Genomic DNA, 16,297 nt, shown 5'->3' on the forward strand with positions numbered 1-16,297 from the left:
CAGCCAGACTAAACCGTTCTCTCTGTTGGGTCTTCTCCTGACACCAGGTCCCGGCTGGCAGACTTCCACGCCAATTGTCGTGCCTCCTACCAGACGCTCACCAGCTGCCCTGCCGACAATTACCAGGCGTGTCTGGGCTCCTACGCTGGCATGATTGGTAAGCCGCCCCCGTGCACCTGGGCTCTTGGTGGCTCCTGGCTGCCCCATCCCCATGGGCAGGGGGCCTGGCTCAGGGCCAGAGAGTGGACAGCCTGAGCTTGCTTTTCTCTGTGGTGGGAAACCAGAGGAGAAGGCAACCTTTTATCATGGGGGGAGGAGGGCCCCAAGGGCCTTATAAGGCTTTTGAAATGAGAAAGCAGCATTTATTACATGGTTTGGAGTTTCCAGGTACCGCGCTGAGCAGTTTACACCAACTGTTTTATTTTAATTCTCATAGCAGTACTTACTAGGGGGGAGTTGCTATCTCCATTCTACAAATGGTAAAACTGAGGCTTAGAGAGGTCAAGTCACTTGCACAAGTTCCCCTAGCTAGTAAATGTTGGCACTGGGATCCAAACCCAGGATGTGAACCTTAGTCTCCCTGGCTCTCGAACACAGGTTCTGCTTGCTGGTGAAGAAGGCAAAGGCCCAGGGAAGCAGGGGGCAGGGTGGTGACTCCGGGATAGCTCCTCTGCTATCTTGCTCTGTCCTCAGTGTCCATACCCCTCTGCCCCCTGTGGCCATGGCTGCATGGTCGCTGGGATAGTAACGGTCCGTTTGTTTGAGTTGGGATGTATGTGTATTTGAGGGGGCAGGTGGGAGGAAAGGAGAGTTCCCCAGCCTCTTCTCTGTTGTGTCTGGGGCCTGGGACCCAAAGAGAAGGCCTCACTATTCCTCTTTCCTTTGCCTTCCCTTTCTCCCTGCCCAGGGTTTGATATGACACCCAACTACGTGGACTCCAACCCCACTGGCATCGTGGTGTCCCCCTGGTGCAGTTGTCGTGGGAGTGGGAACATGGAGGAGGAGTGTGAGAAGTTCCTGAGGGACTTCACCGAGAACCCGTGCCTCCGTAAGTCCGAGCAGGCCCTCCCCATGCCTCTCAGTCCCAGAGGGGCCCTGGAGGCCTGCCTTTGCCATGCCCTTCTCTCTCCATTGGGATGGCCAGTGATAATCTACAGGGCTTCCCCAGTGACCCATGGAGAACTTGGGTTTTGTGCTCTTGGGGACTCATCCTACTGAATAGTCAGTAGGCCAGCCTGAGTTTACCACTGGAGGATTTGAGCCTATGTCAGGCCAAGGTCGAAGATTTCTGGTCTGTTATCCTGAGAGCTTTAGCCAGGTTCCTTCAGGGACAGCCGTATGATGAGTATCTCAGCATCTGTCACTTGTCCCCTTAAGGATTTGTTTCCCGTTAGAATTGGTGACTTGCAAGTCCCAAACTGCTAACTAAAGGCTAGAGAGAGAGGTTAGCCACAGTCTGCCTGCCTCGCTCTTTTCAGTCTGACACTCTTGCCACCCACCCACTTGAAAATCTCCCGCCTTCCTTCTGTCTTTTCTTCCTTCCATCCGTCAGTCCATCCTCCCTTTTTGTATGGCACTGAGGATTCAGAGAGATGAGCCATGGTGCCTGCCATTGAGCAGTGTGGAGTCTGATGGAGGCACACTGTCAGGGGGTCACTGTGACCACAATACGGAGTGAGTGATACTAGGGTGGAGGTCAGTACAGGGCACTTTAGGAGCCCAGACTAGTGATACCAGTCAGCCTGGAGGAGGAGGCCCTGAAAGCTCCTCAGAGGCTGGCCCCTTGAGGGAGAGTGGGCATTTGTCAGCTGACAAGGCAGGGAGGGCGCACCAGTCCACCCTTGGCAGGGCGGCTTGCAGGAACTGTGGACTATGGAGTCTTGCTGTAGAGCATGAGGACGCTGAGGGTTATCTGGACAGGGAGAGGGAATCCTCCTCATGAAGGGCCTTGCAGTCCTAAAAGTGTTAGGATCTTATGGTCCTACAGGTGGTGGAGGTGGGGGTGCAGGTCACTGAAGGGGAGTCAGCAGGTGGCATTGTGGGCAGACCAGCATGCAGATGGCCTGTTCTCTGGTTCTGGTGTGGAGGGTTGGGGCTGTGGTTCTGACAGGTGGTCCAACACCAGTGTACTCAGAAGTGGGGGAGCAGCTATTCCCAAAGAGGCCGGTGTGACTGAGCCGGAGCAGTGGTGGGCAGGAGAGAGGAGAGATGGAGTGCACAGATCTTTAGGCGATGGGCTCAACTGCCGGCAAGTGGGCGGTCATGGAAGCATGGTGGGGGGCTTGGGTGGGGAGAGATGACCTCTGCAAGACTGTAAACATGGGCAGAAAGCAGTGATGCAACAGGAGGGAGCGATGCCTTGTTGGGGCGTAGATGTGATGAACTTGAGGTGCATCTGGGACTTGGAGGTGGAGATTTCTGGAGGCACTTGGTTCCAGGGTCATGTCTTGGGAATAGTTTGGTCCAAGAAGTCCCATTATTTAGTCTTCAGTGCACTGGTGTTGATGGTGTGGGAGTAGGTGAGGCCGCCGTGGAAGATGGCTGAGTCTGGGGCTCTTGGAATGCCATTGGCAGGACCTGGAAGCATCTGAGGTGGCAGAGGAGCCAGGAGAACCTGTGTGGGGGTTGGAGGGTGGGGCAGGGGTGGGGCAGGGGTGGGGATGGGGGATTGGTATGGGGGACGCTTTGAAGTGGAGGGTGGTCTGCAGCACAGGATGCTACAGAGAAGCCAGTGATCACCGCCCTGGGCCCGGCCTGCTGCCTCCTTCCGGGCTCCCCACCCCACTTCTCCTCTTCCCTTCCTCTTCTGCATTTCTTTTTCTTTTTCTTTTTTTTTATGTTTCAAGTTTTTATTTAAATTCCAGTTAGTTAACATATAATGTAATGTTGGTTTCAGGAGTAGAATTCAGTGAATCATCACTTACATACAACACCCAGTGGTCATCCCAACAAGTGCCCTTCTTAGTACCCATCGCCCATTTCCCATACACTTCCCTCCATCAACCCATAGTTTGTTCTGTATCGTTAAGAGTCTCTTTTATGGTTTGCCTGTCTCTTTTTTTTCTTCTGTGTTCATCTTTTTTGTTTCTTAAATTTCACATGAGTGAAATCATATGGTATTTGTCTTTCTCTGACCAACTTAAGTCACTTAGCTTTCGATGGACATTTGGGCTCCACATTTCTTTCTTTTGTTTGTCTTTTGCAACCTCCCTCTTGCTATTTTCTTCTCTCCATGTGAGATGTCAGTAGTGTCTGAAAGGGGACTCCAGAGAAATTAAGTTTGGACAAGCCACACCCTGTCCCCGGCTCTGGGCTGTTACAGGGGAGGCAGCATTAGGATGTGAGGGGAAGAAATTATGGAGGCAGCCCCTGATTTCTCTGTGCCTACCTGCTCTCACCCCCCACAGGGAATGCCATCCAGGCCTTTGGCAACGGCACGGATGTGAACCTCTCCCCTAAAAGCCCCTCATTCCAGGCCACGCAGGCCCCTCGGGTGGAGAAAACACCTTCTTTGCCAGATGACCTCAGTGATAGCACCAGCCTGGGGACCAGCGTCATCACCACCTGCACATCTGTCCAGGTGAGGGGACACGGCTCTGCAACTGGGAGGGCAGGCTGAAGGCATAGAGAAACACCAGGACATGAGAGGCGGGTGTGGGAAATTAGCTCACTGGGGATCAGGGATGGGACTGGCAAGTTCTTGCCCTTGGGTCAGGACCCAAGAGGCAGGGAACAGCTGTTGGGAGCTAGTTTTTTTTGTGCCTACATTCCCTAGGCATTCACCTGACAAGTAGGAAGCACTGGATTGTGCTAGAAAACACGGGGTGCCAGGAAAATGGAATGGTTAACACATACTAACCATCTGCTAATTACTAGGTGTTATGCTAGCAGATTCTCTGCCTACTTCACTGAATTTTCACAAAGTGAGGTGTTGGTCTTCATGTATTATACACAGGAAACTGACCCAAGAAGAAGGTTAGGTAACATACCCAAGGTCATACAGCCGGTTAGTGGTAGAATAAGATTTCAAACCTACATCAGACCCCAAAACCCATGATGTTCATTTGTTTGTCCATCTGTCCATCCACCTAGTCATCGAGCATGTATTATGTATGCGTTATGTGCCAGGACTTACGTGAGATGTGAGGGAGACTTTGGTGAATAAAACTGACACTGTCCTGGGTTTTGTGGTCCTTACGGTCTTGTTCAGGGTCAAACAATTCAACAAGCATCAGGCATGGACTGGGTTCAGTGCCACAATAGGGGACACATGTGGCACTATGGGGGCACATCCTAGGGCTCCCCACTCAGCTTTTTCTCTCTGTTGGGCTACCCTCCTGCCATCATGCCATTTGCTACAGTAGATTCTTTGCTTAGGCAGTTGGATCTAGTCAGAACACACACACACACACACACACATACACACACACACACACACACACACATATACATACATACACTCACCCACAACACACCCACTCACCCACATACATACACCCCCACACACCACACCCCCCCCCCACATCTATACACTCTTACACTCACATACATACATACACTGATACATATACACACACAGTACAGCCACTCACACACACATGTACATACATATATACACACACCCACACTCACAACACGCCCACAACTCTCACTTTCACATACTCTCACATAATACACTCACTCGTACACTCACACCCACATCCATACTCACATACACACTTTCTCACACTCATACACACACACCCCTAGAACAAAGAGTGTAAAAGAGGACTGACCCCATGCAGAGTATCGGAGCAGAGGAAGGAGGGAACAGCAAAGTTGAGGGTGTTGGGGTACAGTGAGGGAGTTGGGCCTAGAATTGCCAAGAAGGTTGGGGGCAGCAGGGGGCACAGCCTGAGTGGGTGAGGGGGCAGGGTTATCAAGGCCTGGCTATGTGCGAGGCAGTGAAGACGCCAGGCTAAGTTGGGTGTCATGCTCGAGGGATCAACAGTGCACATCTGCTACAAAGTTTTACTTGTGTACAACAAGGCAGTTCTGAGACCTGGCATACAGCGATGTGACTGTAGCTGACACTATCGTATTATGAAATATGTTGATTGGCATGTGGTAAATATTTCACAGTGTGTGTGCCCATATATTGGGTCATCAGGTTGTACACTGTGAATACATGCAATGTTTGATGGTCAATTACAACCTCAGTAAAGCTGGAAAAAACCCCAGTGGGCATTCCTGGTGCCAGGATGAGGACTTGAGCAGGGACCCATTGTACCACAGGAGCTGGGGTGGGTGCCTGTCCTGGTTGGGAAGCCTACCCCCCCTGCCCTCCCTGGTGGGCTTCTCTGTGCTGAACAGCTGACCTCCAGGTATCCTCCTGTTAGGCTCAGCATGGGCCCTTCCATGCCTTGCGCCCCTCCATCAGGCCGCTCCTCCAGATCCCAGCCGAGGAGTCCGTGTCACCCTCGGGCAGCTCCTAATTACACTAGCCACGCTTGAGTGGCTGCGGGCAGGGGCTAGGGGGCCCGCTGCACAGACAGTTGCCAGCTCAATTTCATGCTAGAGTGGCAGGCAGCTCGGCGGTCAGGGCTGGGCCACCTGTCAGGTGACCATGCTCTGGCATGGTCCACATGTCCCTTGGGGCACCACCAGCCTCCCTGAGCTCCTCGGGGCAGGCTTACAAAGGGAAGTGCTGATTCAGCAGGTGGCTGTGAATCTTTCCTGAGGCTCTTACTGTAGCTTGACTCACCGTGGGTGTGGAAGAGTTCAAGGGTGTGGTCTCTTGCCCTCACTGCAGCCCACTCAGCCACTCAGTGCCTGGTGGCTCTGACTCCTTTTTAAAAATTTTTCCTCTATTCCCTCGGCATTTTGCTAAACTGTTGCCTGGTTTCTTTTAGCCCCAGTCTGGTTTTCTTCAGATTCACCATCTTGGGGCTTGTCTTACACTTGGTTTAATTCCAGTGGAGTTAATACACCATGTGTATGTGAGATGATGTACGTGAAAGTGCTTGCAGACAGAGGAGCACTCTGAATGCAGGGGCCCGAGCTGGGGAGGCTGACTAGCAGGGGGCTCCCCAGGCCTGGCCTCAGGGACTGCCCACTCACAGTCTACTGACTGTGTCACTCTGGGTGGGACAGCTGAGATTGGCCATTCCAGGAGAAAAAGAAGAGATGTAGACCCTCAGAGGGGGCCCACCAACCATCTTCCTGGTTCCTTCTCACTGAAACTAAAGGGGAATGGCCTGATTCTGTTTTAATCACAACCTGTTTGGTGAGAACCTACTACTCTATGCCTGATGCTGGGAGTGCAAGGGGAATAAACCCTCATCCCTGTCCTCAGCTTGGCTAAAGGCTGGCATGGGTGGTTTGTCCCCACACCCTCTCCCTCAGCTTTGCTGGGCTGGAAGGGGCTCCATGGTGGCCTTTGTGGGGCCTTGGGAGTGACAGCAACCTACAACTACAGAAGGGAGTCTTTACTCCACTCAGGGGAGTGAGGGCAGAGACAGGAAGCTGAGGCCAGGGTGGGAGGGAGGGTAGAGGAGGCTGTGCACCCTACACACCCCCTGGAGAGAAAGGCAAGGTCTTTACTTATTACCTCTGTCCTCCTCCCCATTCATAGGCCCAAGCCCTTGGGAAAGCCTTAGGGACCCCCTTCACTGACCCAGAGATGGCAGCGAGTTGGGGATCCCACATAAGTGATTGGACGTTAGGATAAGAGGGCCTTCTGAGATCTCCTTCTCAAGCCCCAAAGTATGAAAGCTTGGTAAGGACAGTAATTTGTTCAGAGCCCCCAGCCCCCAGATCCCGAACAGTTTCCTCTGGCTGTACTGCACTGGGTCCTCTCCTAGATCTGCTACCCCAGAGGGCTTTCCCATGGTGGGGTTTGGGGTCTTCAACTGGAACCCTTGTCCTCATCATAGAGCTGCTACACAAACACCTGGGTATCTCAGCCACCCAGGAGCCAGGAGCCAGCAGGCCCCTGAGTTGGCCTGCGTCTGGGCATCTTTGATGCTGTTTTGAGTCCTGCTCTCATGTTTCCATTTCTGGCTGTGGTCACCGCTTCAGGCAGCCTTACTTTCCTGGAACTGTTTGAAACTTGGAGAAAGCATGGCAATACCTGCAAAATCGTCTCTCCCCTTCCCTTCTGGCCTTGCCTGAATCTGTAGGTAAACACACCCCTGTGTGAATTCCCTCCCTGATCTGTAGGCAGCAGGTCAGGCTTGAACTTCCATCGCACAGCCAGGCTGTCCCATGGCATAGGCTGCAGTGAGCAGGTTGCTGGCCTGTGCACTGGTCAGTCCTTGGAGTGAAGAGCCTGTCCTTCCTCTCTCTGCTTGGCGAATCCTGTTTGGCTTCCCCTTTTGGCGTGTTCCCCTGACTCTGCTCCTGCTTTACCTCACTTTAGCCCCCATCACGATGTGCCCTGCTCCATCCCTGACAGACAGAGGCTGCCTCTCACCCTCCTTGTTGCCCTGTGGACCCCAGTGCTCAGTGCATGGCATTGACTAGGTGTTCTAGACAGGTTGAGGGAAGAACCCAGAGTTCCTGGTTCATCGGGTCTGTTGGAACTTCCTGCTCTCCATTCGAGAATGGGTTCTGAGTGCCTTATTGCTTGCAGCCAGCTCTGTGCAGCTTACCTCCTTCTCACAGATGTTGTCTGCATGCCATGAGGGTAGGCAGGTGGAGAAGTCTTTCTATGGAGGATGCAGGAAGATTGGTTAGAAGGTTCTTTTGTCACATGAGCAGTGGTGCAGTGATGGGGATAGTGGGAGCCGGACAGTGGACTCTTGCTTTCTCTGGTCATGGTTTGTTTCAGTGTCCTTGGCATTTCCTGTGGTTTGCTCTGAGCCACTTTGCAGGGACCCATCAGATCAACTGGGGTCTCACCTTTCCCAGGGCTGCAGAGCCCTGGCAACACAGCCTTCTTTGCTCTTTTGGTCTCTACCAGCCAGTTTTTGCTTTCCCCCTTGATCCTACCCATCACACCTGGTGGAATTAGAAATGAATTTGGAGGGGTTGATGCAGCCCCCCCTCAACACACCTGTGGTAGGCTCAGCAGCCTGCAGACACTTTCATCTCCTCCTCATCCCAGTGCGCAGGCCTGTGGGCATCAGAGTGGGGGACTGAGAGGCCTGTCAGTGTGTTATAGGTCTATTAGGCATATAGTTCTGATATACAAATATGGCAGGTTTCAAAGCTTTGAATGACTTGAATGCATTCCTTCTTTTCTTCCCTTCTTCTGGCTTCCCTTATAGTCATTCATTTATTTACCCATCAGTGCATTCATTCATTACTCAGTGTAGATTCTTCCTGCATGTTCTCTGTTCCAGGTTCTGAGGCTGACAGCTCACCAGGGCCAGTACCTTGGTCCCATACTGGTAGGATGGACAGGATGCACACTCAGATAATTGGTGGGGAGGAAGCGATTGGCACCCTAGGAAGGTATATAAAGTGACAGGGGGCCCAGAGGAGGGAAGGCTGCTCTGGACTGGGAGTAGGGGCAGAGGACTCATGGGCAGAGTAAACCCTGCTGCTGGGCCTGGAAGAACAGGGATTACTGAATATGTGGAGACATGGAATTGGAGTAGAGTGGGTAAGGGTGTCCAGGCAGAGGGGCTCGTGGGAGTGAGGGCATGGAGTCAGCATAGCACAGAACAGGTCCAGTAGGGGAATCTGCTGGCCATATCTGGCCTGCTGCCTGTTTGGATAAATCAGGGTTTATTGGAATACAGCCACACCCCCTTGTTTACATATTTTCTGTGTGCTACAGGCAGAGTTGCCTAAAATACTAACTTTCCTGGCCCTTTGCAGAAAATGTTTGCCTGCCCTGGTCTAGAGGAAGAGCAGGCCCTGGGTTGGGTGAGAACAGGGATGGGAATGCAGTCTGGTGAGCAGGCTGAAGCACGGGCTTTGGAGGGGCCACCAAAGGCTTTGGACTGGGGAACATGCCGATAGGAAGATGAGCGCTGTGATTTGGGAAGATTGTGACAGCACGTAGAGATTGATTGGCAAGGGAGACGTGCTTGCAGGTGTGTTTGATCTTTGCCATAATCGTTAGTCATAGGAGGCAAGATGGAAGTGTTGGGCCAGGGGTGGCATGTAGCAGAGGGGAAGAGGAATGAGTTACTGGGTGGGCCTGCCAGGAGGAAGGCTGCCGAGGACACTGAGATTTGGGGATGGGGCCAGGACCAGAAGCAGGGGACACGGTTTTCCCATGGACGCAACACTGGGCTTCGTCCCTAGCAGCTGGGCTAAGTCAGCAAGGACCTAGGACTGCCAGACCTGGCTTAGGGAGTGGGAGACAGAGGTGGGCAAGGAAGAGAGGAAGACAATAATTCTTTCAGCTTCCTTTTGCCAGAGGGCAAAAACCCCTCTGGGAGAAATTTCTAGAAGGATGAAGCTTACCTTTGCTGCCTTTCTTCCTCTGTGTCTGTGCCCCTTCCCTCATTCAAGTCCCCCAGTGCCGTCTGCTTCTTTCATACTTCTGGAGGCCCCCTGTAGTACAGCCAAGGACACAAAGCCCCTGTACCCACCTTTCTGTCACATGGATTTGCTGTTAAAAGCTCTGCCTCCTGCCATCCTTGCAGTCCAGACCTGTGCCCTTTGGGACACTGTAACCCAACAGTGCCTGAGCTTGCCGTGAAGGGAGGAGAGTCTCAGAGTAGTGATGGAAGCAGGACAGGGGTGAGCAACTCACCTCTATTCCCATAAACTTGTTCCATCGGAGTCCAAGAAAATTGGGTGAGATAGGCATTGTGGGTGGCCTTAGGGGAGCATGGCCTCAGAGGGCAGCCTGCAGCCTGCGGGATTTGGGGAGGGAGGCAGCCTCTTCTCCTGCTCCCATTTACTTAACCGGTGCTGAGATGACTGTGTGAATGTTTATTTGTCTCATTAGGGTGTGAGCAGAGCTGTGACTCATTCATCTTTAGAACCTCTTGTGGGAGCAGTGGGGGAAAGTTAATGGTGAGGGAGGGAGGCAGTGAATCTGAGCCACCAGTGGTTTTGCCATTAAGTAGTGCAACCTTCTCTCTGCACCTCGCCCATGTGCTGCTTTCAGAAAAGGTCAGCCGATGGACACACCCCCGCACTGCTCTGTGTGGCCGGGGCTGTGTGGGGGTCTCAGGTTTGCCACTGGGGAGATTACTGCAGCCTTCACTGTCTGCTCTGTGTCTGCTGGAAGTCAGGTGCTGGGGCAGAGACTGCTCCATGTGCCGTGGGGTAGGGCTGAGGTAGCCCCAGGCTAAGGCTGACCCTGGGTTTCACCTCACAGCCCCTTCCTGGGACCTTCCTGCATTTCTCATAGGCTCTGCCTTTGAATGCAAACCTAAGCTTGGCTCAGCCTCGTGCCTTGTGGAATTGAGGAGCCCTTACAGGTGTGTGGAGCTTTGCTGTGCCATGTGCACTGTCTCATGTAATCATCACAGTGGGTCAGTGATGTGTGTTTGTCTATCCCTATTTTATAGATGAGAGAATGGATGTTCCAGTAGATGAAGTGACTTTCCTGGGTCACTGGATAAAGAAGGCTTGAGCCCGGGGCTCTGGTCTCTCAGGCTCTTCTTCCTTGGATCCAGGGAATTGTCCTGTGGGGATGGACGCCAAAAATTAAGACCCTTTGATCTAAAAGGGAAAGGCTGAATGGGTCTGTGAGGATAAAAATCTGTAAGCTAGATTTCACAGCACTTGAAGGAAGTACTTTTGGACAGCGAGAAGAAGCTCAGGATGTCACCTGGGCATTCAGCACACATTCAGTGTGTGGCTGGTGGCCCTGGAGCCTGCTGGACTGACATGTCATCAGTGCAGAGGGACATAGGTGAATGCTGTGGATGCTGGATATACAGTGGGTCACATGGGGTACAGGGAGAGGTCCTATCCCTGATCTTCATGGAGGCCAGTCCTTTTCTCCCACCACAGTCGCTGTGGCACCTGTCAGAGACCAGCAAGCAAGGATTGGATTGCCTTGGGGCTGGCCCAGGGGTGTGTGTCACTTTCTCTTGTTGATATGGGTCAGATGAGAGGATGAAGGCTCCTCCTCTGCTTCTTCCTCTCCTCCTGTTACCCTCCTTCTCCTGTGGCCCCTCCCTTCCTCTCTGTCCCCTGCCCCCTTCTCCCCTCTGTCCTCCCTGCTCCCCCCAAAACCCCCAAACTCTCTGCATGTGCTCTCCTAGGGTGCTGCCTCTCCTTTTTCTCTCTGTTCCCTTCCTCTCTTGATCCTTTCCTCTGCTCCTCCCCCTCTCTTTTTTCCTTGAATATTTGCCAACAGCCCCCTCTCCTCTCTTCTTCTAAGAGGAGCCTGTCAAGTCTGCTCACTCTGAGGAGCAAAATCCAGCCATAAGCCAGCTGCTCCAGGTGAGATCTGTGTTCAGATCTCCCCTCCACCCCACTGCTTTAATTCTAAGTCCTGGTGCTCCTCTGCTTTGCTGGCTTCTCTCTGTGTGACTTGGCCTGGGGCTCAGCCTTCCAGAGCCAGTGGTGGCCAGGCCCGTGTCGAGGACCCATCACAGAAGGTTGTACTGCAAGGCCCTAGAAGTCACTTAGTTTAGTTCTTTTCTGAAACCTGATTTATTTTTAAGTAGTAGGCTGTTTTTTAAAATACTTCTTGTGTATAGCTCCAACATCTAGAACAAATAAAATCAGAGTTGCTTTGGTTGAAGTGGGGGTGAGAACACTCATCCTGGCTGTTTGATGCAACACAGACACGTTCCATATTTAGTGGCACTGGGGGAGGGGAATACACAGGAAGAGGACATGGGCCTGGAGACAGAGACCTGCCACACCTGGAACCCATGATACCTGGAAAGAATGCCAGGAAAAGCGGGTGTTGGGTCCTGTGGCATAGGATATCAGAAGTGCTGTGAATTGCTCAGGGGGGTGACCGAGGGAGGATTGTGTAGATGAGGGCAGTTGAATGGAAGATAGTGGTGACAGTGCAGCCCCTGGGATGGGGTGGGCAGGCTCTGTCCAGCAGTGACCTCCCACAGGCCTGGCTGGAGCTGCACTTCATCTGTGGCAGTAGAATCCAGTCCTTGGGTTCCAAAGGGCCCTTCTTCAGGGACCAAGGTGGGTAGCATGGTAGGCTTGGATCTTGGCACCTGAAGTCATGGGCACTGTGGTCTTGAACAAGATCTTCCTGGGTCACGTCCCTGGTTCCATTCCCATTGTGCTCATCATCACTGTGGTCATATCTCCATGATTGGGAGTGACTTGGATTTTGGCTGGCCTCTGTGTGACAGCTGGGGCCTTGTTTTGCTGACCAGATGCCCAGGGTGGTAGATTGCCTATGATGTTTAAGGGATTATTGATACTTCTGGCCAAGAGCAGTGATTTAGGAATAATTTCTTGGGCTTCCTGGTGCTTATGGTGGCCAGAGCTTCCCCACAAGTGCATTGGGAACCAAGCCATTTGAAGCCAGGGTAGAAACACCATGTCCCCCAGCTGGTTCCCATGGATCATTATTATGATGATAACAAAGGACACTTCCTCTTGCTCACCCTCTGGTCCTGCATCCAAGTGGTTATGCCAGGAGTAGAGAATCCTAGAATCATCAGTAGGCCAGCCTTCCTTTCTCATTCATCACCTCGGGCCACCAAGCTCACAGGTGCCCACATCTGTTTAGGGTGGAATGGCCAATGCCTGGCACTATTGCCAGGTGTCTTCCTACCATGCACCAGTGGCAGACATCACTAATCAATTACAGTTCTCTTCCCCACAAGCCCAGATAAGGCTTATGAGCTTTTTGGAGCTGGCACTTGCATGCTGGTTCTGATATATGACATTCATTCATTGAGTCATGGTTTCATGCATCTAGTAAAGCATTTACTGAGCTGGTGTTAATGAGCCAGACACTGCTTAGTGCAAGGAAAAGGAGCCATGGTCCCTGCCCTGTCAAGAGGAGTTTTGAGTATAGTAGACAAACATGCAAATGTCTTGTAATTATTCCATCATGCTCTAAGTTGAAAGCAGAGTTAGGAATCCCTTCTCCAGGAGCCTAAGGGGGACAGGACCTAAGTGCTGATGGTGTGAGAAAGGGACCAGGTCTTTTTGCTACACGGGATTGAGCCAGCACTCTTCATGTGAACCTTGTGCTTAATGATGGCAACGGTGGATGGTGGGGCCATGGACTCTTTGGTCTTATTCAAGTCATGGGACAAAGCTTGGCCAGAGACCCAGCTCTGGTAGCCCATCCTTACTAGCACCTTCTCTTCCACAGGAACAGGGGCTAAAACCCAATAACTCCAAAGAGTTAAGCATGTGCTTCACAGAGGTGAGTGAAGGGCAGAGTGGGGGATGGCTGCAGGGGACTGGGCTAGAAGGGGGTGTTTCCTAGGTGAGTCTCAGACTCTGAGCCCCCAGATCCCATTGCATGAGCTTCTGGCCCACTTAGACTTGGGTGGGTGCTCACTGCACTGGGGGTGCAGGTTCGGAGGCTGCAGCCAGGGGCCTTGGCTGTCTCCTTGGGTGAGACACAAACAGCTGCTCTGAGCAGAAGCCCTCTTAAGCCCTCCTGACTCTCTATGACAAGTGTCTTGAGTACCTACTCTGTGCTGGTTCTGTGATATTGAGGAGATTGGGAGATGGGAAAAGACACAGTCCCTTCCTAAAAGGAGTCCCAAAACAGGAGTGTATCTATGACTCCATATATAGTGTGTGTGTAGGTATTTATATGTATGTATGTGCGTGTGTGTGTGTGCATACACACACACTCTCATATATATATATATATATATATATATATATATATATATATATGTAGAGAGAGAGAGAGAGAGAGAATGTCTATATATATTAGACAGAGAGAGAGAGAGAGAGAGAGAGAGAGAGAGAGAGAGGAAAAGAAGTATAAGCTCCTAGAGGAGAGTGCTCAGACAGAGATGTGTAGGGAAGAAGCTTCATGGAGCAGGGGGATTCAAAGACATTTAGGAACAGGTAGAACAGAGCTTCTCCCTCCTCTCCTCTCAGGAAGCAGGTGCCTGTGGACCCCGAGAGCTCCTTCTTGAGACCTTAGGTACCATGCTCCTCCTCTCTGGTCTGTGTCCACAGACCCTCTTCCTCACTTGGCAGTGTCAACCCTTTTCCCTGGGGACTGCTGCCTGGTCTCCTGGAGCCTGGGGCTCAGCTCAGCTCAGCTCTATGGAAGCCTAGCTCCACCTGTGGGCGAGCACAGAGCAGGGTCCCCTGGGTGGATGGGGCGGGCAGGGGCTCAAGGACTCCACTTCTCGAGTCCTTTCCTTTGCCTGATCCCAGCCGTACTGACTCCTTTGTTTTTCTATCTTTTGTTGTGCTCTTTGCTTCTGTCTCCCCTTGTGTCATGGCTGCAGCTCACGACCAATATCATCCCAGGGAGTAACAAGGTGATCAAACCTAACTCAGGCCCCCGCAGAGCCAGACCGTCGGCTGCCTTGACCGCTGTCTCCTTCCTGATGCTGAAGCTGGCCTTGTAGGCTCTGGGACCCATGTCGGGGGATTTCCGGAAACTACGCAGATGAGAACACCTGCCTGGCAACATGGAAACACACACACACACACACACACACACACATATCTTGCAAAAAAAAATTTTCCCCACCTTGTCTCTGAACCTGTCTCCTCCCAGATTTCTTCTCTGGAGAAGTTTTTCTAAACCAAACAGACAAGTAGGCGGGCAGCCTGAGAGCTGGCCCAGAGGTCCCTCGGCAAGGGAAACCCAGTGCTGAGGAGGGTGCAAGGGTCTAGAAATGCCCTTCGTTTTCTCCCGGTGTTTTCTTCTCTGGACCTCGCTGACATAAAAGACCAAGACGACACCCCTGTGGCCTGAGGGACTGGAACTGTGCTGATGTGAACTGGGGCCAGGGATCCCCACTGGCGGTTTGGCAGAGGGCATCGGGCAGCAAAGCAGCCAGGCTGGCTGCTGGGGGTCCAGCTGGGCACCTCAGCACCTCCACTCGGTTTCGAGCATGGAGTTTGTTTTGTGCTCTCTGTCTGCATCTGAACTGAGAACCCCCAGTGATGCCTGTGGAGGGTGTGGTACCAGGCCCTCTGACTGTGGCATGGAGGGAGTACTGGGGCCAGCTCCAGGGAGCTTGGGAGCTCAGCCCTCTGGGGACATCCCCTTGGGCAGAGGGAGCAAAGCTTGGGCACCAGCTCAAGGCTGCTGCTTCCTGCTTGGTGGCAGGAATTTTGAAATCAAAGAGAAATGATCCGTCATTGGCTCTTTTGGTTTCTTGGTGGGTCTCCCACCAGGGAGAGGGGCAGAGAAGAACATGGCGGGACACCTGCTGGCACTGTGCTTCACTGGCCGCAGCTCTCTCCTCCTCTCGCCCCCCTGTTCCTCTTTTCCACATTCTCTCCTCATTTCCCAGACAAGCGCCAACTGTATGTACATAACACGACTCCTTTCTCAACATATATGTATATATAGATCCATATACATATATTGTGTGGTTTCCCCTTTTTTCCTTTTTTTAAGAAACAAAACTATCGAAATAATACCCCAACAGATGAGCGAAAATGTATTATTGTAAAGTTTATTTTTTTTAACAATGTTGTCTATAATGGGAAAAAAAGAAGATTGACTCCCTGTGTCTCTGCCTCTGTCAGGCTGACTGGGCTGTGGAAGGGGGTTCCTGATCCGTATTCATACTTAGCTAAGGCTCCAATAAACATACTAGGAAGCAATTTGCCTTCTGCCTCCCTCCGGTGTGCCTTCTCCTGCTGTTTTTTCCTTGGCACAGTGCTGCCTCTTGGCTGCTTACCTGGGGTCCTGGTGGGCCTTGGAGAATGTGTGTGTGTGTGTGTGTGGGGCATGCACGCATGTGCACATGTGTCTCCATCTGTTATGTGTCTTTGATGTGGGTGATGGAGCTCCTTTAGGAGGTGGTTTTACACTTGGTGGGTCTCTGCGTCCCGGCTATGCTCAGCCTTCTGGGCCCTTCTTCACCCATCCTCCTCTACCTTCCCTTACCTATCAGTGCCAGTGCCTGTTGGTCCCCACCTTGAAGAGAAAGAAAGTACCTGTGGGGACCTGGAGGGGCAGGAGACCAGTTGATCTTGACACCTCGGGTATATTTTTGTTTTAAGGTTGTCTGTGTGGTCCTATTAAGTGGCCCATTGGTCTTATGTGGCATGAGGTGATATCTTCTCACTGGGACTCCTGGTTTATTTAAGGTATGTGATTATGAAGGCAGGGATCTGGTCTTCTGGGTCCTACTAGAGAAGGAAGATGACCATGATCCATCCCTTCTTCTCTTTTTCTCCATTTACCACCCGGGCTCCACCTGGACCCTGGGCCTGCCGTATTCCCTGGGGAGATTCTCCCTGGAGAAGGCTA

General features: G+C 52.2%; 1 protein-coding gene across 4 annotated transcripts in view; it reads left to right on the forward strand.

Moving 5' to 3' along the window:
* Window positions 1–16,016, forward strand: part of GFRA2 (GDNF family receptor alpha 2) — a 97,182-nt gene extending 81,166 nt beyond the window's left edge. For all 4 annotated transcript variants that reach the window (XM_042934661.1, XM_042934663.1, XM_042934664.1 and 1 more), the window contains 5 exons: window positions 48–157; window positions 908–1,048; window positions 3,408–3,580; window positions 13,202–13,255; window positions 14,310–16,016. In XM_042934661.1, the coding sequence (XP_042790595.1) occupies window positions 48–157; window positions 908–1,048; window positions 3,408–3,580; window positions 13,202–13,255; window positions 14,310–14,432 (601 nt within the window). In that variant the 3' untranslated portion in view covers window positions 14,433–16,016. The remainder of the gene's footprint in view (window positions 1–47; window positions 158–907; window positions 1,049–3,407; window positions 3,581–13,201; window positions 13,256–14,309) is intronic.
* The last annotated feature ends 281 nt before the right edge of the window (window positions 16,017–16,297 follow it).

This window comes from Panthera leo, chromosome B1, assembly GCF_018350215.1.
Source record: "Panthera leo isolate Ple1 chromosome B1, P.leo_Ple1_pat1.1, whole genome shotgun sequence".
Taxonomy (NCBI): Eukaryota; Metazoa; Chordata; class Mammalia; order Carnivora; family Felidae; genus Panthera; species Panthera leo.